General features: G+C 40.2%; 1 protein-coding gene across 1 annotated transcript in view; it reads right to left on the bottom strand.

The window, feature by feature from the left end:
* The window catches only part of LOC307154421 (adhesion G protein-coupled receptor E1-like), a 43841-nt gene that overhangs the window by 7792 nt on the left and 12214 nt on the right, over positions 1-23835 (bottom strand). The window contains exons 4-14 of the mRNA XM_079864348.1: positions 22308-22379; positions 21985-22146; positions 18518-18589; positions 18177-18366; positions 16391-16510; positions 16080-16261; positions 15534-15710; positions 15241-15447; positions 14931-15163; positions 14780-14846; positions 14606-14697 (exon numbers count right to left, since the gene is read on the bottom strand). Of these exons, the coding sequence (XP_079720474.1) occupies positions 14606-14697; positions 14780-14846; positions 14931-15163; positions 15241-15447; positions 15534-15710; positions 16080-16261; positions 16391-16510; positions 18177-18366; positions 18518-18589; positions 21985-22146; positions 22308-22379 (1574 nt within the window). The remainder of the gene's footprint in view (positions 1-14605; positions 14698-14779; positions 14847-14930; positions 15164-15240; positions 15448-15533; positions 15711-16079; positions 16262-16390; positions 16511-18176; positions 18367-18517; positions 18590-21984; positions 22147-22307; positions 22380-23835) is intronic.

Raw genomic sequence — 23835 nt, 5'->3', positions numbered from 1 at the left:
TCTAGTAAACAGGATTTGGTGATCCTGAAAAGTTCCTATCCGGATCAGATTGATCCAATCCAATGTTGCTTTGAAAAACTGGCTCAAAAGTAAGCTGGATTACGTGATCACGGATCGCAAAAAAAAGGATTACTAAATCCGGATCAATTTTATCCGGATTAAACCTTTTGAAAAACCAGGCCCAGGACATTTTTAAATATATCTCTGATTTTATTCGTCTGAAAGAAGAATGTCTTATACACCTAGGATGACTTGAGGGTGAGTAAATCATGGCTAATTTTCATTTTTGGGAACTAACCATTAATATAAAGTAGGTGAGAGATGATTTTCTGGTAGACTGTCTGTACTGATGTCTGACCTGATTATTGAGGACACAATAGACCAGGAACATGAAGGTTCCCTGCTGGGAGTTCAAGATCAGGAAGAGGATCTCCAGCTCCTTCCAGAAACCCAGAATCCAGGAGCAACCAAGAACCACAAACTGAGCCAGTGTTTTAAATGTCATATTCCTGCAGAGAAAGATGGAGAGTTAATATATATTTATTGATTATATTGTTGTGGAAAATCTGCAATTGTCCTGTTATAAGTATGACTTTTGTCTGTAGAAGAAGAAGTATTGTAATCAACCACATTTGATACTTGTTTATTAAGAAAGTGGTTTATAAAGAAAAACATACCATACTTAGGGCCCTATTTTAACGATCTGAAACGCAAGTGTCAAGCGCAAAGCGCAAGTAACTTTGTGGGCGTGTCTTGGGCACTGTTGCTATTTTCCCGGCGGGATAAATGACTCTTGCGCCTGGCGCAAATCTAAAAGGGGTTGGTCTGAAGTAGCTTCATTACTCATAGGTGTGGTTTGGGCGTAACGTGAAATAAATCAGAGCGTCATCTCACATTCCCTTTAAGAGCAGCGCGCTTATTCTATAGCGGATTCCTATCATAACGGCCGGTTTTGCCAGGTGCGCGCCAGGAGCGGTTCACAGCTGAGGAGACGGACTTTCTCATCAGGGCCGTAAAACACAGAGAAGTGATTTTGGGGATGGAGAAACACCCGAATTAACTTCGGTTAAACAGGCCTATGATAATTTGGGTAAATGTGTAAGCTATAATGCTTTATATAATATAATATAATGCTTTGTATAATGCTTTAATAAACTATCTATCTATCTATCTATCTATCTATTAGGGCTTGCATAGACTAGTCGAGTAGTCGATAGATCGACTACTTCAACCACTAGTCGACGCTGTCGGAAACAATCGACTACTCGAGCGTCCATTAAATGAATTAAAAATGGCGAACGTCACCAACAGACACCACACGTCAGATGTGTGGAAGTATTTCATCAAGGATGACAAAAATATTGTAATTGGCCAACTCTGCAAGAGGCCGTTCAAATATTGCGTCTAAAAACGTGTGGAAAGCGCGGCCGTGCCGCTGTCTCCTACAAGCGCTTGCACGCCCATGACGTCTGTCGTTGCTATGCAACTATTAACTGCGCTCTCAATGATGACGACGAAGAAGTATCAGCAAATGATTAATTGATTTCTAGGCCTTCTAGTCTTTACTACTAGATATAGCCTATTTCTGGAGATGAGAAGGAAAAACCCGCCTGGAAAAACTAGCGCACCACGTTGCTTCCATTATGAGCGCGCCCGCGCGCCAACATTTGAAATAACGACCTTGAGCGCAAAAAAGACGCGATATGTGAACGGCCCCTAGAAGCAGACGTCTGAAATGAAAGGCAAGAACGGTTATTTATTTGGCTTTAGACTGTTACATGAAAATTTTAAAATGAAATGTCATAATTATAATGTTTTGAGAGTTTACTTATGTAATTGTTGCATTAGACTATGAATTAATAAATGTTTATTGATAAGATCTAGCTATTTCATGTCTTTTCATTTACAGTAGCATGAACCACGAGTAGTCGAGTAACTCGAGTATTGTTTTGATAAGAAGTAGTCGTGCAACCCCTACTATCTATCTATCTATCGTAATAATGTATGATTTACATAAATGAAAACTGCTGCTTCTGTGTAGATGAGAGAATCAAAGTGCATGCGCGTTGTGCACACGCTACATTGATTATGGCCAAGCATGCGCCCTTAAAATAGCATATGAATAACATGCATAACGCGCCACTGACTTTAGACTAGTTTTTTTCTGGTCAGTGGCGCAATTGTTTTATGGAACAGCAAAATAGCACCAGGGATTGTTTGCGCCGGAACACGCCTCCTTTTTTGCGCTGAACCGCCCAGGGAGCGCAAGTTCATTCCCTAGTTTAGCGACGTGTTTCTGTGGAGGGAAAAGCACGCTTTGCGCGGGTGCAAAATAGGAATGATAGATGCGTCGGTGTACAAAGTCAGTTGCGCTGGGTGCAAGATAGGGCCCTTAATGTTTTAAGCATTAATTAAAAAGCATAGAGAGGAACAAAACATATATTAGAAAGAGATTTTCTAAAGAAAGAAGATAAATGCAAGCATTACCGTCGGATGTGTTGCGGATGAAGTGCAGAATGCAACAAAGAAGAAAAGTCTAAAGAAGGAAGTCTAAGAGGCGAAAGGCTTTATAAAGACAGGTCCGAAATGAATTCCCAGAACTCATTACACCTCAAGACTTACGCCGGTTTCACACCGCAAGCGTCAGCGGCGTTTCGGCGTCCATGTTAATCAATGAGTGCATTCACACCGCATGCAGAAGCGGCGCGGCAGCGCGTAGCAGGAGCAGAGCAGGAACAGCAGTGCCGCGATAGTTTCGGCGCCCGGTCTATTTTTAACGCGCCGCTTACACTGAATTAAAGTGACACGCATTGATCAAGGCCAAAATACACAGCAGTTTTACCCCAAAAGCACATTGATGATATCTATTGTGTTTTAAACAGTCACTCATATGACCAACAGCAATTTAAAAAGAAAACAAATGTCCAAAAACAAACTTCTTGCCCGAACAATAAAAACAAAGACGAATCAAAAGTTATAAATGAAATGATTAATAAAATAAGCTTCTTGACAAGTCTTTTCTCTTAAATGTATTTGAAAACTAAATAAAGCAATGCCAACTTACCCTGATTATAGAGTACTCTGTCTATACACACGCTGCGGTTCAGGCGCGCGTGACAAACGCTGCCAGTGTGAAAGCAAAACGCTTGTGTCCTGCTCCTGCTCACCATATGCACTGCTTACGCTCTGCTAATGCGTGCAGTGTGAAACCGGCGTTAGGATTGGATAGATTGTCTGTAAGAGACTGATAATTTATGAGGGGATTTCCAAAGATGACCTCAAGAAAACAGATGGTCTATAAAAGGCTGAAAGGGGAAGATGAAGGCAGACGCTGAATCTTAATGGCCTCTCTGGTGTTACAACGCTTGTAAATGGTTTACTCTTGATGTTGTTTTGTCTTGTTTTTTATATTAGTACTTTATATGTAAACTAATTAACCTGTAGATTAAATTTCTCAGGTTACGACTGTAACCTATGTTCCCTGAGAACAGGGAACGAGACACTACATCATTGACGCTTTGGGGAACGCCTCAGGTGTGACAGGTGTCTGAAATCAAATATCAACTCGGCGACATCCTTTGAATCATTAGCGTGAATGATTAACGCGCGATCTGGATGTATAAAGGGGAGCCTTGAAAACATGACAACATCCTATCGTCTGAAGGGACTGTTGGTAGGCAGGCCCCGAGGCATGGCAGGTAGGTGTAGTGTCTCGTTCCCTGTTCTCAGGGAACATAGGTTACAGTCGTAACCTGAGACGTTCCCTTTCGAAGGGAACTCGACACTACGTCATTGACGCTTTGGGGAACGATATACCCACGCCACCATGCTAAGGGGAGTGCATGCCCAAAGGCAGTGACAACTGTCAGAACCAGCAATTCAAATGAACGCTAGAACCACTCACCCTCAGGTCACACTGGGCTGTCAGTGACAGCACTCCCTACGGTCGTAGCCCAAGCTGACAACTGTCAGAGAGTTGAGAGTTTACAATTCAGGAAGATGGCCGCAGCAGGTACGACGGGAGTTGTCATAGCGCTCCTTGTTTATGTGCTATTTTTGGACTATTTAAGATATAGACTCAACGACACTGCCTGCTTCTCATCACAATGCGAGTACTACAGTGCTGGCAAAAAATATCCGGGAGCAATCTTACAAGTTCCACACAAAACTTTGAACAATAAACATTTTGGATTTGGGAGACACGCCGTTGCTGCGACTTTTATTTTCCCATCTCTCTACTGCTCAACTAAAAACAGGAAAAGCAGTGCACGTACTTTACAAATTCCTCAAAGCCGCACGCTTATAATCGCCATCTGCCTACTACTATCCGGGGACATACACCAGTGTCCAGGACCCCTCAAAAGACTGGCGGAATGCGAACTCCGGGCTACCACTGCGTTGGACGCCAACAGCTGCTCTGACCACTATGGCATTGGCTCAGACTCACCTGCGGGCCTGGAGGTGGGGGCCGGCGTCCTGACGGGCGATGTGCTGTGTCTGCTGCCACGCGCCGGAGGTCCTGTTGGGACTGCCGTGGGCGCGTTGGGACGTGTGCCGGGGAGGTCCTCGGGCCGTGGTGGAGTCGGGATTGCAGAGGGAGGATTGACAGCGGAGATGCAGTCTGCAATAGCCCTCGATACATCCGGCATGGCGGCAGTGGGGGCTACTGCTGCTAGCGTATTGGCTAAGAGGCTACAAACAACTACAGCATGCATCGATGGTCATGTGGCATTGGATGTCAACATGACAGCGGAATTGGAAACAACGCCACCTACGTCAGAGATCCATAACGGGTTCGTACCTGACTGCACTCAGACTGCACCAAACTCCTGCCAAGTTATTAAAAAGATTAGAAATTATGTAATGAGAAGATATCGAGAGACAAATATTTTTAATACATTAAACCAGGCTAAATTAATATGGGACAATAAAAATAGGCCAAAAGGGCTTCTTTGTGCTCACCTCAACATACGCAGTATGCTCCCTAAACGTGAACAACTGGACCATATTCTCAGGAATTCAAATATTGATATATTAGGCCTATCAGAAACTTGGCTTAATGAATCATCCCCTGAAGCTGGTGTTGTTTTCCCTGATTATAATGTGTTTAGAAGGGACAGAGGTAAAGGAAGAGGTGGGGGTGTACTGCTGTTTGTGAAAAATAATTTGAAGTGTTTACAACTAAGTGTGCCAAGTGAGATCAAAATAGAAAATGTTTCAGTTAAAATTTCCCTCTCTGCAGAGATGAGTTTTACTCTGGTTTGCCTTTACCGTCCACCATCAGCCAAAGTTGACTTCTATGAACAACTGCAGGCACTACTTAAACATCATACAACATATAACAAGTCTAATGAAGTTATTGTAATTGGAGATTTTAATGTGAACTGGGACTGTAAAAAAGATAGGAAAACACTAAAGCATACGATGGAAAATCTTAATTTTTCCCAACTTGTTCAGCATCCAACAAGGATAACGAAACACTCTAAAACTAAAATAGATCTACTTTTCAGCAACAGACCTGAAAGGATAATTAGATCATACAATTTCCTGACTGGTCTCTCAGATCATAATATTATACTTTTTTCTAGGAAATTGTCCAAGTTGAGGGTTAATAATGATTTCCTTAACCCCACAAATAACAGGTCTCCTTATGAATTTATACCTAACAGCCAACGACAAAATGTGGCAACAGCCCTGTCATCACTGGAATGGGATACAATTCTGTATGATGACAATCCTGAATTATGTACCAGTAAATTTCTTAAATCTCTGAAGGATGTTATCTCAACCCATTCAAGCAGAGGAAGATATAAATGTAAAAAAAGGTGCCATTTGCCTTGGCTGAACAAAGAATGTAAAAATCTAATGTCAGCTAGAGACCTGATATTAAAGCAATTTTTAAAATCAGGTTTAACAACAGACCGTCAAAGGTTTACCCATATACGAAATAAGGTAACACGCAGTCTGAGACAGGCCAAAGCTAATTTTTTCATTAAAATAATAGAGAATGCAAACGGCAATGGAAAATTAGTATGGCAAAATCTAAACAAACTGCTTGGTCGACATCTAAATAAAAACAATAAGGAAATGGAGCTTCAAATTAATGATTCAATAATTAAAGATCCAGTTTCCATAGCCACCAATTTTAACAGTTTCTTTATAAAGTCTGCAGCATTTTGATCCATCTCTGTGTTCCGACAATATCTCTGATCCACATCAGCCTGTATTTAAAATCATTGAAATCTCAGACTATGAAGTTACAAAAATTATTGATGGCATGAAAATGTCAAAAGCTCTTGATGCATTTGGCCTTAATACACATTTTTTTAAAGAGTATAAGGATTATTTAATACGTCCAATAACCCATCTTCTTAATATGTCCTTTAACCACTCTATAGTCCCTGCAGATTGGAAAGTGGCTGCAGTGATACCAATACTTAAATCAGGTGCTACAACAGACATGTCTAATTATAGACCTATTAGCATACTTCCCGTTATATCAAAAATAGCAGAGAAGTGGGTAGTCAGACAGATGACTGCTCATCTGGAAAATGTCCAACCTTCACTACATCCATTACAGTTCGGTTTTCGGACCCATCACTCCACCGATAGTGCCCTGTGTGTGTTAACAGAAAACATAAAAGGTTTGCTTGACAAGAGTCCTTGTGTCGGGGCTGTCTTCTTAGATTTGAAGAAAGCCTTTGACTCTGTTAACCATCAGATTTTAATTTCCAGGTTGACTCAATTTAACATCTCTGATCAAGCACTTTTATGGTTTAAATCCTATCTGTCCCACAGGAAACAGTACGTGGTAGTAGATGGTGTCAAATCTCCTTGTTTAGAATCTGGAGTTGGTGTCCCGCAGGGGTCTGTTCTTGGGCCGGTTCTGTTCTCTCTTTTCATCAATAACCTACCAAACTCATGTCCAAACATCTTCTCGCAGATGTATGCGGATGACGCAGTAATTTACACTCAAGCAAAAACCATTCAACAAGCAGCTGCTGATCTCACAGCTGCACTATCTTATGTGCAGGACTGGCTCAGGAATTCATGCCTCATGTTGAACACCAGAAAAACTGTGTGCATGTACTTCTCAAAACGTCACGTCGAAGTAAGCAGATCAAATGTCTTCCTGAACGGAGAGGAACTTCGCCTGGTTTCAGAATTCAAATATCTTGGGGTAGTCCTTGATTCAACACTTTGTTTCAAAAGTCATGTAAAAAAAGTCGTAAAGGTGGTCAAATTTAATCTTCAAAATTTTAGGCACATTAGAAATAATCTAACTATGGGTGCTGCTAAAACATATTTTTATTCGATGATTATTTCTCATTTTGATTACTGTTTGACTACCTGGTCTCTTGCTTGCCCCACAACACTTAAAACCATAGAAAGTCTGTATAAAAAGGCATTAAAAACATTAGATAAAAAACCGCTATCCCACCACCATTGTCAAGTGCTAAAAAAACATAGATTATTAGATTTTCAAAATATGATTAATTTGAAAATGGCCTGTCTGATATATAAGGTTCTTCACTCCCTCGCTCCGCCACCTCTGAAGGAATTTATTAAATCCAAAGAAAATTCTCTGAGGTCCACACGAGCCTCTTCTAGAGGAGACTTGATTATACCTCACAGGCGTACCACCTTCGGTCAGACGGTCCTGTCTGTCCGAGGTGGGAACCTGTGGAATAGTCTTCCTCTAACATTAAGAGAATGTAATACATATAGCTCGTTTAAAGTCCACTTGAAAAAATGGCTATGGGCAAATCAAAGCTGCACACATTAGTATGTATCTTTTATCCTTTTTAAAAAAATTATTTTTATGTTTTATGTTTTTTAAGTTTTTATGTTGTGATGTGTATATGGATGAGTGTTTGTGAAGTTGAAGGTAGTCTTGTGTGAATATTGTATATAGGATTTAGCAAGTTTACGAATTGACTGTAGATGTAAATTTTATTCTGTACTGTTTTTGTTAGTTGTGTGATCCTAGCCCGTGGGACTACGGATGGAAATTAGCCCTTGGCTAAAATCCGGCATTTTTACATGCATGTACTCCATGTTATGTTCATTAAATTGCACTGTCCCAATCAAATAAATAATAATAAAAAAAAAAAAAAAAAAAAGCTATATGATACCACAGAAAACCTCCACAAACATAGTTTAGTGAAAGGTCTACCTGGGCCTGCTCAAGGGCCTAGGACCACAACTTCAACTTAGAAGGGGTCCCTTCTAGGTAATGTGGCTAGGGAACCCGAGGGAACCCCAGCCAGTCACTATTCAGGGGAATGTGCCACCTGAAATTCCACCAGGCAGGCCTGACCTGGTTTCACTACATAAGACAGTACAGTCTGGCTACTTCCTGTCTGTCTGAAGACAGGCCTCTGGACACTTGCCTTTAGGTAAGGCATCCAAACCGAGGGACTACGAAGCAGGCAGTGAACCACTCAACCGGATCTCAGAGACGGGATATCCTGGAGAGTATGACTCAGCATAGTGCTTTACAACCTTAGCCAGCGAGGGGAGTTTCTCTACTCGATCCATTGATCTTCCCAGTGTTTGTGTTTCAAAACACTGAGAAGGCCTGTGAGGGCCTAAGGACTGATCTAACTGGGAGGCCTCATGAGAGGCCTACGACCAACTGACCAGACTCAGGAGACCACATAATCATATTGACCCTCAGTGAGGGGAGCATGAGATCTACCTGGTAGGCAACCAGGCTGTAGCAGGATAAAGAGGTTTCAGGAGGGAACCCGTAACAGAGAATAAAAACTTGAGTCGAGCCAGGGCGCAACCTCACCTTCGGTAGCTGCCTGATAAGGACTGCTAAACTGATAGTTAGCGGCCACTAGCTTACAAAACCCAGCACCACTGTGAAACTACTCTCAGGGAGACCTGGAGAGGCCTACTACCTGACAACCACAGTATGTGGGAGCTCACCTTCAGGGAGGCCTGGTGAGGCCTACTACCTGATAAAACATAGTACATGGGAGTTCACTTACAGAGAGGCCTGGAGAGGCTTACTACCTGTTACCAGAAAACCACCTTAAGTGGAAACTCAAAATATGTTGGAACTCACCTCCAGGGAGGCCTGGTGAGGCCTACTACCTGACAACCATGACATGAGGGAGCTCACTTTAAGGGAGGCCTGGAGAGGCCTACTACCTGAAAACCATACTAAGTGGAAACGCACAGTATGTGGGAGCTCTGGTGAGGCCTACTACCTGATAACCACAACATGTGGAAGCACACCTTCAGGGAGGCCTGGTGAGGCCTACTACCTGACAACCATAATAAGTTGGAGCACACCTTCAGGGAGGCCTGGAGAGGCCTACTACCTGATAGTGATCCTACACTCACAGTATGTGGTGGCTCACTTCCAGGGAGGCCTGGTGAGGCCTACTACCTAACAACCACAAAGTGTGGGAGCTCACCTTCAGGGAGGCCTGGAGAGGCCTACAACCTGATAACCACCATACCTGGAAACTCACAGTATGTGGGAGCTCGCTTCTAGGGAGGCCTGGTGAGGCCTACTACCTGACAACCACAATATGTGGGAGCTCACCCTCAGGGAGGCCTAGAGAGGCCTACTACCTAACTGGAAACTCGCCTTATGGGATGTGCAACTTATCTTTCAGGGAGGCCTGGTGAGGCCTGCTACCTGACAACCACATTATATGGGAGCTCTCCTTCAGAGAGGACTGGTGAGGCCTACTATCTGACAGCCAAGACATGTGGGAGCTCAACTTCAGGGAGGCCTGGTGAGGCCTACTAGCTGACCACCACAAAATGTGGGAGCCCACCTTCAGGGAGGCCTGAAGAGGCCTACTACCTGAAAACAATCTAACAGCTGGATTCTAAGAGCTCTAAATCTGGGTGATTACAATCCCAGGGCGGCCTGCTAAGGTCCGCCAGACTGGGCTACATGGTGACTGCTGCAGGGGACTCGCCTAACAGGGAGGCCTGGTCAGGCCTACTAGCTGATAGCGAGTCTATTCTGCTACTTTAACTAACACTGCTGGAACCATACTATTTAAAAAAAAAAAACTTTCCTATAGTTTTATCCTAGTGTAAGTTCCACAATGTTGGGATCCACCTTAGAGGAGGCCTGTTAAGGCCTACTAACCATCAGTGAGCCTACTGCCCGAACTACCAAGGCCAACCACCAAAGGTGAGCTAGCCTAAGAGTCCTATTGGGGGCTACCCGGTCAAGGAGGCCTGCTGAAGCCTACTACCTAACCATGCAGCCTTCGTGGCAGAAAGCTGTTACTACAGCGCTTACAGCATCCTGGTACCTAATCACATTGCCAAAGGCAGCGTACTCAGCAAAAAGCAATACCCTTATAGCAGGGGAGTACAACATACGCCACTCTGCCTAGTGGAGGCCCCATTAACCCTCAGAGGTCGGCAATCACGCCGGCGTGATCTGCTCGCTTTTTTCCTTAGGAGTTGAATTGAGACCCGAAATACTCTTGACTTTGATTTTACAAAACAAGTTTCATACATCAATCGATTCTGTTAAATGTGTATTATTTTTGTGTATACTCACAATAAAAACAAAGTGTTGTGCTTTTTGCCAAATAAAGAAAAATAAACACGAGGTGAGTTCTGCCTTCTCTCTGCCAGTGTAGTCCATTCTGAAACGCGTTCGAAAATGAACAATAACTCAGCGAATACTCAGTCAATCAGGCATACAGACACACAAGCATGAAGCTTGAATTCTCTTCTTTTAAATGAAGTAATTTATATAAAAAATAAATATTCTCATCTTGTGAAATCTGAATTAAAAGAGAGCGATTCCAGTCGAGCTAATTACAGCTGATTCAGATGTAATGTGACTCCACCCACAGAGAGCACACGCTATTCAAACGCAAATGGCTGAGGCAATCCACGCAAACCTGTGAACGCCCCCCATATCAGCTCGAGAAAACCAAAACACAAGTTTATTCAGATCATTACTTGTTTACACCGTCTTGCAGCGCTGTGAGGAATAATAATAATGGAAAATGTCCCTCAGAAGTGCGGGTATATCGAGGAGCGAGCTGAGGAATACTAGTAAGTTTTTTCCTTCTCACGTGAATTTCTTCACGTGGGTTTCTGTTTATGAATGAATGAACGGCAGAGATGCGCGCTGTTTACCACAGCTGGCAAAGACAGTTTAAATTTAAATCGCGTGTGTGAATGAATGATGATGTTTTAGCAAACTGTATTGCTATACTGAGATGAGTAAAAATCGACTGAAATATGTTGAAATAAAATGTAGGCTTTTTGTATAAGCAACGTATTAAACTGCAAATTAACAATATGCCCTAATATTTCATGAAAACAACGTTACAGTCAGGCGAAATATGAAAGACATCTTGTTGACTAGATTTGGGTACAGTTTTTACTGTAGAATACTGCCACGTCAAATAAGCTTTTGTTTAGCAATTTCTATATATAAAATACTACTTTTGTCAAAAATAAAGTCATCAACTAAGATGTTAGCTGTTTCAATGTTGACTATATTCAAACTAATGAATACATAGATAAAATGTAGGCCTATAATAATTTTTTTTTTTTTACAAAGAAAGAGTACACTTGAAATATTGTTGAAATTGTAATTATTGTTGTAATTGTAACCTTTTTAATAAAATAGCAAAACATATTTACAAGATAGATGTAAGCAAAATCTTAAATGGTCAATATAAGTCTTCTTCTAAATATATCTTTTGTCCTTGCATTGTGGCTCAGTCAGTGTCACACCTGAATGAATGGCTAATTATGCAGAGTCATTATGCAGAGTGGGTGGGACATTGTATTCTAAGGTGTAAACCACTCCTCGTTCACGCCCCCCTCGCATATTGGCTTTCCAAACAAAACCTGTTTTACATCAATTTAAATCAATGTATGGTTTTATGTGAACGATAAAGCAAGACTATTTTCACATAATTTTGAAGAAAAAACTCTAGGCGAGGACATCCATTAGTCAAAAGTCTTATTGACACATATTTACTATGTGTTTTGTGGCCTTATTTCAGAAATTTTAGTTTTTAGTTTTTTCAATAACCATGCATAAACATTATTCTCTCAAAAATGAAAACATGTACATACACGTGGCTCACATATTATGGTAGCCCTGTTTGTGCTTTATAGAGTGAATTTACACCTTTGCCATTAATATGTTTATAAGCAACTGAAAAAAGCACAAATGTCAGGGCATGTCAGAACATTTGATTTGATTAGCCTTTATTGTCTCCTAGCGGAGAAATTCATCTTGGACATTCGGGACAACAGATGCAGCACAACATACATAACACATAACATGATTTACTACACATAACATGAATTTCTACACATAATTATCACCTTAAAAAACCGTGAACACATCCCACCTTCCTAGCACCTGAGAGAACATCTCAAGGGCCCCAAAAACAGCCCAGACCCCAGAGGGTTAAGGGCCTGCCTACTATATGCATGGGCGTCAGCTCATGGCAATGCTCTGGCTTCAAGGGAGTGGAGTTCAAAAACCTGAATGAAATAAGTTTGGAACTCCCCGCTCAACCGGAGCCATCGTGGTGTGAGGTAGATAGATACAGAGCTGAGAAAGGAGTACTCAAAACTACCCTGAGTTAACAGGGGAGTAACAACCATATGCCCCTGAAAAATTTAGACACGGAGCAGGCCTGCAAGTGGCTCCAAAGGGTGACAGGGATTTATCCTGCGCCCAGCCTAGGGGAGCGGGGGCTTGCTTGCAAGCCAACCAACTTCCACCCATCCTTTGAGCAGTTTAGCTCAACGGGCTGAGTGAAGCCAGCTCTAGAGGCCCAATCATATGTTAGCTCTGTTCGGCAGGGTCTGGCAAACTATCACATCGCAGAGCGAAAGATGGCCTAACCCTGCCCGAAGGACCATACCTCAACTACCAACCTGCATTACTCATTCACCCCTGAATGTAGTGAAAGGGGCAGGCCTTGGTCAACAACTCCATTTATGGGAGGAGGTTGAAATCTAGGGGAGGAAGCCACTTAGGACTTGCCTTAAGTGTGCGCTTCATTTTCTCTCAATTGCCTTTAACTTTGCTTTATGTTAAACCAGACAAAACAGTCCCTGAAGACAAAAAAAGATGTTTTCAAGGCTCCCCTTTATACATCCAGGTCGCGCGTTAATCATTCACACTAATGATTCACAGGCTGTCGCCGGTCAACATGATTGCCGTGAGTTGATATTTGATTTCAGACACCTGTCACGCCTGAGGCGTTCCCCAAAGCGTCAATGACGTAATGTCGAGTTCCCTGTTCTCAGGGAACTATATTTAATTGAAACTAAGAAACTCTTTTGCTACTCTCGCCTGCCAAAAGTTTCGCCTGCCATTTCTCAATATGCATTCTTGTCTGTACTTGTGTTCTTGTGGACTTGTGAAACGTCATCAGTCGCTGACCAAGTACTGTTTCAATTCAAAGTTCACATCTAGCCAAGTCCAGTTCAAATCCCCGGATATGTTCTTGATCCGTCCCTTTTACCGAGGATGCATCGAGAGGTGACTTGTGCGGACTTGACAAACAGGTATCCCAGAATGCCTCTCACACCAACCAGCAAGCGTCTATAGCAGAGGAGAAACTCCGCGTAATTTAAAAATACTGCTGTAATTGTGTCATGAAATGTAGTTTTAAGAGTATTTCAGGCGAGAATGTAGTTGTTTAAAGCTGAAATATTTTATTTATAAAGATAGCGCCAGAACGATCTGACGTTTTTTGAGTTGTGAGAACCAGGCAATCGGACGCTCTGTGCTCATGTACCCCACCGAGAACAGCCTTTCCTCGGTTTGTGCTGCTGACGTTTGCCGCTGGCTCGGATGTCTCTAGTCTAGTGGTTTAACATGAGATATAAATCGTCTTGTGTATACCTAACGGGCGATTTTATTTATTTATTTTATTTTATTTGTAGGCCTACATATAATAAAATGACACAACCCTGTCTCGTTTTGCTAAATGTTAGTTTTAATGATCAATATTATAATGTTTTTTTATGTATCATTTTTAAAATGAAAACAAAAAGAGTCAGGGTTGTGTTTTATATGTTGTGTTTTTATAAATATATGCAGTGAAGATAATCAATTGCGCTGCCTGAACCACATTTGTGTGGCCAATATGTTTAAGATTTTTTTTAAATGAAAATGAAAATAAGAGGAAGAGTGGTGGTTTATAACATATTTTGTTTTATTTGTAGCCTTGATATAAAGAGATAACCGTAGTAGCCAGAGCGAGCTGAGTGACGCTATCAAGTACGCCGCTGTTCCATTTGCAGAATTATCGGACTTGCGTCCTCCCGTCCTCGGGAGTTCATTCTCCTGAGTCGAACTTGTCAAGTACCAAGGACTCAAGTCCGAAGTTTGCGTACTTGGTATTGAGAACCTGTTTTTGATTTCTAAAAAAAAAAATGAGCTGAACAGACCACAAAGAAGTCTTCTGACCTATGGATTGTGAGTATGAAAATTCAGATGCTTATGATTTAGGACACATTTGACTTTACCTAACCTGAATCAAAATAAGGTTAAAGGTGTCTAGAAATATGCAGCATATAACAATATACACATTTCATGGAGTGTTCAAATCATATTGTTTGTTACTTGGTTCGTTTCATATGTGAAACTTCAGCGTTCAGATTTTTCAAGGTGGAGGTCAGACTGATGATGATGTAGATGAAGAGAATCATGTTTAACTGCACAGTAAGAGAAACAACAGTCATTAATCTTTAATCACTTTTCCCTTTAATCCAAAGTCATGATGAGAAATGTGCTTACTGCTAGTATGACGCAAACAGGTCCCCGAAAACTCCAGATAAAGCCTTTATCCATTTCAATCCAGCACCTGTTTAGAGGAAGAAAAATAATTAAAATGAACAAACATGAAGGATGAAGGTGTTGATCTCTGAGTCATTCAAACTAAACTCACTTTTCACTTCCGTAGCCTTTAGGATGCACCCCAGCAGACACGGCCACCACAACCAGAGCAACCGTATATCCAATCACACACAGGAATCTACTGCTAAGCACCCCCCTCCTTTTGGAGTTGATCTGTGATAGCTTCTTCACACACATGAAGAGCAGCACAGCTTCAATGAACATCCACACAAAGCCGGAGAGAAAGAGGAAGTGCAGCACACCTGATATCACGGCACACAACACCTGGAGATCATGAGAGATGGTTATGATGATTCTCAGTGAGACTGTGCTGAGCTGTAGGGCTCTTTCATCATTCTCACCTGATGACGGCGTATGAGGCTCAGGAACTGTTGTGTGAGCAGGAACAGAAGGTGAGCCAACAGAAGACTCACGCAGAGGTTGATGCGAGCCACATTATTCACTCCAGGACTCCACTGACAAAGGACAAAGGTCAACAGGGCCAAACTGAAGAACACCAGCCCAACAATCACACACACCAAATTCAAGATGTCCAGCAGTGAGTCGCTCTGAGGAAACATGTCAGAGTACATGAGTGCCAAATCTGTGCTGTTCTTCAATGCTCACTATAAATCTCGTACTATAATTCTCGTACCTCTGATGGTTTGCATGATGTACCTCGGTTGGTTTGCATGATGAGAGCGAATGTGGACAGATGAACACAGGAACACACAGTGTGGCTGCTGTTGGTCTTTAAAACAGAACAACCATCTACAATCCACTCACTGATATTCCAGTACACACAGTACAGAGAACCGTCGGGGTCAAACTTCTGCAAAAAGAAGAAAGAACATGCAGAAAATAGTATAACACTGAATATTAGATGTTTTCAGATGTTCATCAGTTCTCAGGTTGGACAAAAACAAGTCAAGTCAAGTCAAGTATATTTGTATAGCGCTTTTCACAATACAGATTGTATCAAAGCAGCTTCACAGAATTAAATTAAAATAATACAACAAGGTTTGTTTCTAGTGGAATTTATTGATTGATAAAATAAAATTAAATATCCCCAAAATATCCCCAACTGAGCAAGCCAAAGGCAACAGTGGCAAGGAAACGAAAAACTCCATCAAGTGACCTAATGGTGTCCTAAAACTCCATCAGGTGACCTAATGGTCAAAAACACATTTCAGTCTCTCACTCTGATGTGTTTGATGGTGATGTTGACTGGTTTGGTGAGTTTAGTGTTGGTGGTATTGAGAAGAGTAATTGAGATCACAGTGGACATCATGGTTTTAATCGTGTCAGTTGATGTGTTGAAGAAGTCTGGCTTCAGTAAATTCTCCATTGTGTTATAACTCATGAAAGCCACAGCAGCTGATCCTGTGTGACAGAAACAGAAGAAACTTGTATTCAACACAAACCTTTAGTTAAATGTGGTTTAGTGATACTTCTAAAAATCTTCTAAAAATGTTTAATTTAAAATGTTGTATTAAAACACATCTCACATACTGGTTTCATTGTTGTTCTTGGCGATCCCAATGAGATCGATGTCCACAGAACAATTTGTTGTGACAAGTCGAGGGATTTTATCTAAGGTGACACTGGATCCAACCATGAAGATTTCAACCTCTGATTTAGAAAATAAGCAGTTATGGTTTGTTTTTTTTGTTTTTATTAAAGTTGTTTCAATTTGCACAAATGTGCAAAAAACAAAACAATAAAAAAGACTAAAATAAAATAACTAGTTAATCTAATTACTAGCTTGAACTAATCAGTTAACTTTGTACACAGCAAAATCCCCAGAGTTTAATCCTCTTCTGCAGAGATCTTGAGAGATGTAATGTCTTCTTTTATCTTTAGTTGATTCATCTTAGGGTAGGGGAGACCGGGGAGTGTTGCAACAGGGGATGGTTGCAACATGTCTTTTTCTCTAATCAGAAAAAAGCTAGAGTGATGACACTCATACTGCATATGCACAGTTAGACCCCTTAGACCCTCCCCCCACCAAGAAGACAGTAGACATATTCAACATATGAATAATAGTATAATAATACTATAATATTATAGTAGGCCTAAAACAGTTGATATTTTCAGAATTCTATATGCTCATTGAGACAAAAAGCTAAAGTTAATTAGTGAAATTTAAGGTATTTTTAGCATGTTGCAACTGTCCCCTGGGGTTAGGGTCAGTTGCAACATCTGGCTTCTTCCATTTAAATAAATACTGTGAACGATATGTCATATATAATCATCTTTAAATATGGGTAATTAGCAGACAGATGCAAGTTTAATATATACAAATTTGGTTGATCTAGACCCAATAATCTCTGAGTAACTGAGAGAAATGCAAAAGTGTTGCAACCGTTCCCGTTCTCCCCTACGTTTACACGACAACGATACGCTTAATACTTAGAAGTGTTTTCTTTGAGTTTTCAAAACTTTGCATTTTCAGGCACCCAAACTGACTCTGTTGTCGTGGAAACGAACAGCCAAAACTTATAAAAAGTTTTACGTTTTTAGTTGAAAACGGTGTGGTGTAAACAGACACTAAGGCTGTGGCTGAAGCGGGTGTTCATCACTAATGCTCAATCATCTCTTAATTAATCAATTATCTCATTAACTTTAACACTTTCAACACTCTTTAGATTGGGACTATATGTACTCTGAGCAGTGTTGATTTAACACTGGGGACTTTGCTGTGTGCCTGTAACATTGTAGTAATGTCACGATCCACACACACTGGAAACAAGGGAAAGATCCAATTTGCCGTTTATTTGGGATAATCTATACTCACAGTCTAGTCCAGGCAAAAGGTCAAAATCCAATGAAGCAATCCATGAACAAGAACAAACAAGACACAGACAAGAACCAAACTCGGAAGTGGCATGATACATACAAGGAATCCACCACAAACACTGAACCAGCAAGGGTATAAATACACAGAAACTAACAAGGTGAGGGGAAACAGCTGAGTGCAATAATGACGGGGAAAACCTGAGTGCAATGATCGTGATAGTCAGACAGGGTGATGGGAAACGTAGTTCATGATGTAAGTGACACCGGGGAAGGAGGACATCTACTGGACAACCGGGGAACACAAACCCAACACTGTGACAAGTAATCATGAAGACATTGATTAGCTTGTTCAGGTGTGTTTGATTAGTGTTGGAGCTAAACTCCAGGAAAGTGGATCTTGTGGTCCAGAGTTGAGAACCCCTGCTCTAGATTATATAAACTCCCTGATATAATATATAAGCTCAGTTTCATCATCAATAATAACAGTTTCTCCACTCACCAACAGCAGCAAGAGTAAAACTGACACTGTCATTTGTGTCTGTCGGCTTCACCAATGTAGAGATGACTTTCTCATTGGCGTTCAACACAAGGTTTCCATTGGAGGCTATTACAGCTTGGCTGACTGATGATGAAGACTCTGAAATCTCTCTTGAAGTGTTGAGGACCATATTCAAAGCATAGGTCACATTCTAATTTATTGATCAGGAAAAAAAAAAGAATTACTGTAAATGTAAATATTAAGAAAGCCAATTAATCAGACCTGCGATGTCAATCATGTAACTGCCAATTACATTTGATTTGATTATTTTATATATATAAAAAAATCTCTTGAAGACTTACAGCCAAAGGAAGCTCTTGAGCTGTAATGTTCTCGATCTGCTCTAGAAGATTTTGAAGGGATTCAGTCTGACTCTGAAATCAAAATTGAGAAGACAGAATTTGACGATGTGTGAGTGATGACTTTAACCGGTGTTGTGTTGCTAGATTCTAATATGAAATCTTCTGATAAATCCCTTAAATTGGAACCTCTCCTAAATGATTTACATGTTTCAAAGAGAACTGACAGTGTCTCAAAGGTGACTGACAAAATTGAAATATCTATGGACGATCTTTTAGTTGCACGACTCCAGAAAGACCACGCCAGAGAACTTCATAAAGCTAAGAAAACGGAGAAGAGGAAGAAGAAGGACCCAACACCCACGGAACGAGCTGACATATCAAAGCCGACAAATTATGAGAATTCTCAGGCAGATGGAGAGATTGCATAAAAGATTACTTAGTATTGTAAGGGGAGTTATGTTAGAGAATCAGTTTAAATGTCCAAATTGTGAAATATCCTGTTTACAGGAGAAGTTTGAATCACTTGAGACAAACTTGCCCTGTTAAAATGTCTTATAGTTTAAATGTCATTGCTTGCAAAAGAAGCTTGCAACACTAGAAGCATGTTGCAAGCTTGCTTTGCAACCACAGCAGGCACGTGCACACATAGACATCAAAGGGGGCTTGAGCACCTGCCCTTTTTATTCCTGGAGAGAAAGTGCCCTTTTTTCTGGGGTGCTTTTTTTTTTTTATAATATATATTACTGTTTGCGCACAGCTTCCCTGTCAAACAAATATATTTATTGAAGAATAGTATATCTAAATATCAGGTCAGGAGTTCTGAAGCGCATTTAAACCCGATTGTATTGCTTCCGCTAAAGAAAATAGTACGTTCCGTCTCTACGGTTAGAATCCTGCGAGTCCATAGCAACGCTCTGTTTTTCATGGCAACGGACTGTTATACTCCGCACTAAGGCATATCACCTGGTGGTGATATATGCATATTTTATTACTAACTTATTTTATTACATGGCTTGGTTGAATTCCAATGTAGAATGCGGTCTGTTATTTCTTGATAACAGACCGCATTCTACATTGGAATTCAACCAAGCCATGTAATAAAATAAGTTAGTAATAAAATATGCATATATCACCACCAGGTGATATGCCTTAGTTATTTTGTTTATCCTATTTACCTGCATTGTCCTTTCAATTATGCAAATGTGCGCATTTGAACTAGTTGACGCCTAATTTGCATACAGAACGTCCCCAGCTAATGACTTACATCAAGAGTCTTTCCCCCTGACATTTAGAAATCTAAATTGGTGAATTTAGAAGAAATCTACAGATGCAAACAGATGGAGGATACACTCTAAAAATGTCGTAAATCTGAGTAACTGCATCTGGTACATTAATAAATAAAACTGAGGAGAAATAAGTTAACATTAAACATTAAAAATAACAGTATGTATAAATTAACTTTTTATTTATGAGTAATTTAACTTTTTTTATTTCCTCTAAACCTTTATAAAATAGTATTCCATACAACCACAAATACATACATGACATTGGCTTTTATTGAAATTTTACTCAATTATTTTCGTAAGTTTAATTCAAACAATCAAGTAAGATTTTCAGAGATTTTATTAAGTTAATAAAGTTAAATATTTCTGTAATATTTACTAAGCCACATCGTATTTTTAAGACTATAGTAGGTTTAAAACAAACTCCATCTAAATGGATTTTGAAGGTTTTATTTGATGATGATGATACAGTCCTCCCTCAAATGTGAAACTAAGTCCATGTCAGTCACCATCAGTTATTGTGTATGTGTGTGTGTGTGTGTGTGTGTGTGTGTGTATATGCATAGCAATAATAATATTAATGTATTTGATTAAAACATTAAGGCAATTCAGTATTCTGATGCTTGGTTGTGTGAAGCTAAAAAGTTATTTTGCTTGTGAAACAAAAAAGTATTTAAAGAATTAATAAATATATACTTGAAACTAGTAGTATAGGAAATGTTTTCAAAACATGCACATTGTGGAATGGTTTCCTTTGCTGCTCTATAAACCTAGTGAATACTAAGGAGACCACGGTTTCTGTGTGAACGGATTATTTTGTAGACATCTTTTGAAAATGAAACAATTGCGTGAGTTTGAGGGAGATAAAATTAATTAACTTTTTTAATTATTTTTTAAAAAGGAAGTCAGAGTTGCGTTAATATACTTTTTTGTAAAAAAAAAAAAAAAAAAAAAAAACGTAATTATGAGAAGTGCCCTTTATTTCACTTGAGCCCCTGCCCCTCAAAATGTCTGTGCACGTCCCTGAACCACAGTGTTTGTGGTTTTCTTTGATCTCTATGAGTGAGTTCAGTGGAACAAAAGGTGTTAAGGCCTTGCCTGCTTAGTTGACCATTCAACACGGTTTAAGAAGAAAGAAAGAAGCCTACTTACAGTTAGTGATGAGGCGTGAAGCGGGCTGTGGTTTTAACACCTGCAGGCCAAGAAATGGTCAAAATGTATATTAAGCTCTTTAGCGTAGGTGGTGCATATGAGATAGCTTATACACGCATGCTTATTGCATAATAGCTTTATGGTCATGGAATATTCCAGACCAGTTATTTTACCATTTTAAGAATTGCTTCATTTTAAGGGACAGCCCTAAAAGCTTAAGACGGCCCCTATCAAACCATATAAAAGGTTTTGTTTCCTGTTTCTCAGGGCCGCACTTCGAGGTGAAGACCTATACGCATTTTTGGCTGTTCGTTTCCACGACAGCAAAGAGTCAGTTTGGGTGCCTGAAAATGCAAAGTTTTGAAAACTCAAAGAAAACACTTATGAGTTTTAAGCGTATCATTGTCATGTAAACGTAGGGGAGACCGGGGACAGTTGCAACACTTTTTGCATTTCTCTCAGTTACTCAGAGACTATTGGGTCTAGATCAACCAAATTTGTATATATTAAACTTGCATCTGTCTGCTAATTACCCATAATTAAAGATGATTATATATGACATATCGTTCACAGTATTTAATTAAATGGAAGAAGCCAGATGTTGCAACTGACCCCAACCCAGGGGACAGTTGCAACACAACCATGGGACGGTTGCAACATGCTAAAAATACCTTAAATTTCACTAATTAACTTTAGCTTTTTGTCTCAATGAGCATATAGAATTCTGAAAATATCAACTATTTTAGGCCTACTATAATATTATATTATTATTATACTATTATTCATATGTTGAATATGTCTTCTTGGTGGGGGGAGGGTCTAAGGGGTCTAACTGTGCATATGCAGTATGAGTGTCATCACTCTAGCTTTTGTCTGATTGGAGAAAAATGACATGTTTCAACCATCCCCTGTTGCAACACTCCCCGGTCTCCCCTACCCTAAGATGAATCAACTAAAGATAAAAGAAGACATTACATCTCTCAAGATCTCTGCAGAAGGTATACCACCAACAGCAGCAAGAGTAAAACTGACTTTTTTTGTGTCTGTCGGCTTCACCAATGTAGAGATGACTTTCTCGTTGGCATTTAACACACGGTTTCCATTGGAGGCTATTACAGCTTGGCTGACTGATGATGAAGACTCTGAAATCTCTCCTGAAGTGTTGAGGACCATATTCCAAACATGGGTCACAGTCTAATTTATTGATCAGAAAAAAAAAAGAATTACTGTAAATGTAAATATTAAGAAAGCCAATTAATCAGACCTGCAATTTCAATCATGTAACTGCCAATTACATTAGATTAGATTATTTTATATATATATATATAAAAAAATAAAATCTCTTGAAGACTTACAGCCAAAGGAAGCTCTTGAGCTGTAATGTTCTCGATCTGCTCTAGAAGATTTTGAAGGGATTCAGTCTGACTCTGAAATCAAAATTGAGAAGACAGAATTTGACGATGTGTGAGTGATGACTTTAACCGGTGTTGTGTTGCTAGATTCTAATATGAAATCTTCTGATAAATCCCTTAAATTGGAACCTCTCCTAAATGATTTACATGTTTCAAAGAGAACTGACAGTGTCTCAAAGGTGACTGACAAAATTGAAATATCTATGGACGATCTTTTAGTTGCACGACTCCAGAAAGACCACGCCAGAGAACTTCATAAAGCTAAGAAAACGGAGAAGAGGAAGAAGGACCCAACACCCACGGAACGAGCTGACATACTGTATCAAAGCCGACAAATTATGAGAATTCTCAGGCAGATGGAGAGATTGCATAAAAGATTACTTAGTATTGTAAGGGGAGTTATGTTAGAGAATCAGTTTAAATGTCCAAATTGTGAAATATCCTGTTTACAGGAGAAGTTTGAATCACTTGAGACAAACTTGCCCTGTTAAAATGTCTTATAGTTTAAATGTCATTGCTTGCAAAAGAAGCTTGCGATGCTAGAAGCATGTTGCAAGCTTGCTTTGCAACCACAGTGTTTGTGGTTTTCTTTGATCTCTATGAGTGAGTTCAGTGGAACAAAAGGTGTTAAGGCCTTGCCTGCTTAGTTGACCATTCAACACGGTTTAAGAAGAAAGAAAGAAGCCTCCTTACAGTTAGTGATGAGGCGTGAAGCGGGCTGTGGTTTTAACACCTGCAGGCCAAGAAATGGTCAAAATGTATATTAAGCTTTTTAGCGTAGGTGGTGCATATGAGATGAGATGGTCCTCACTGCAGAGCATAAAATCCGGGGGGAGGAGTCGGATGAAATCCAACTCCTCCCACCTTACATACCTAAACCTACCAATCTCCACCCCCTGATCCCTAAACCCACCCCTAAACCTACCCATCTCCACCCCTAAACCTACCAATCTCCACCCCTTATATAAGATCCGACTCCTCCCCTCGGATCTTGTGTACTGCATTGAGGTGCTACTGTATGAGATAGCCTATACACGCATGCTTATTGCATAATAGCTTTAGGGTCATGGAATATTCCAGACCAGTTATTTTACCATTTTAAGAATTACTTCATTTTAAGGGACAGCCCTAAAAGCTTAAGACGGCCCCTATCAAACCATATAAAAGGTTTTGTTTCCTGTTGCTCGGGGCCGCACTTCGAGGTGAAGACCTATACGCATTTCTGTTATTTTTTTCCCTTTTTGAATTCATTGTCTTTGTATTATTCTGAAACATTATCTTAAAATCGTTTCGCCACCTGAGGTTATAACTATAGCTCCCATACAAGGACGCAATAATAGCATGATAACGTTAGCTTCGCGTTTCCCAGTGAGCATAAACAACGGCGGCGTCGTAAACAAATTTAGTAAATGTTGTCAATAGCCTATATGAACATTCAAATTCATAACAAACCGTGGGTGAAAACAATCGT

This window comes from Squalius cephalus (genome assembly GCF_949319135.1).
Source record: "Squalius cephalus genome assembly, chromosome: 2".
Classification (NCBI taxonomy): domain Eukaryota; kingdom Metazoa; phylum Chordata; class Actinopteri; order Cypriniformes; family Leuciscidae; genus Squalius; species Squalius cephalus.
This window is presented reverse-complemented; position numbering and strand designations above follow the sequence as displayed.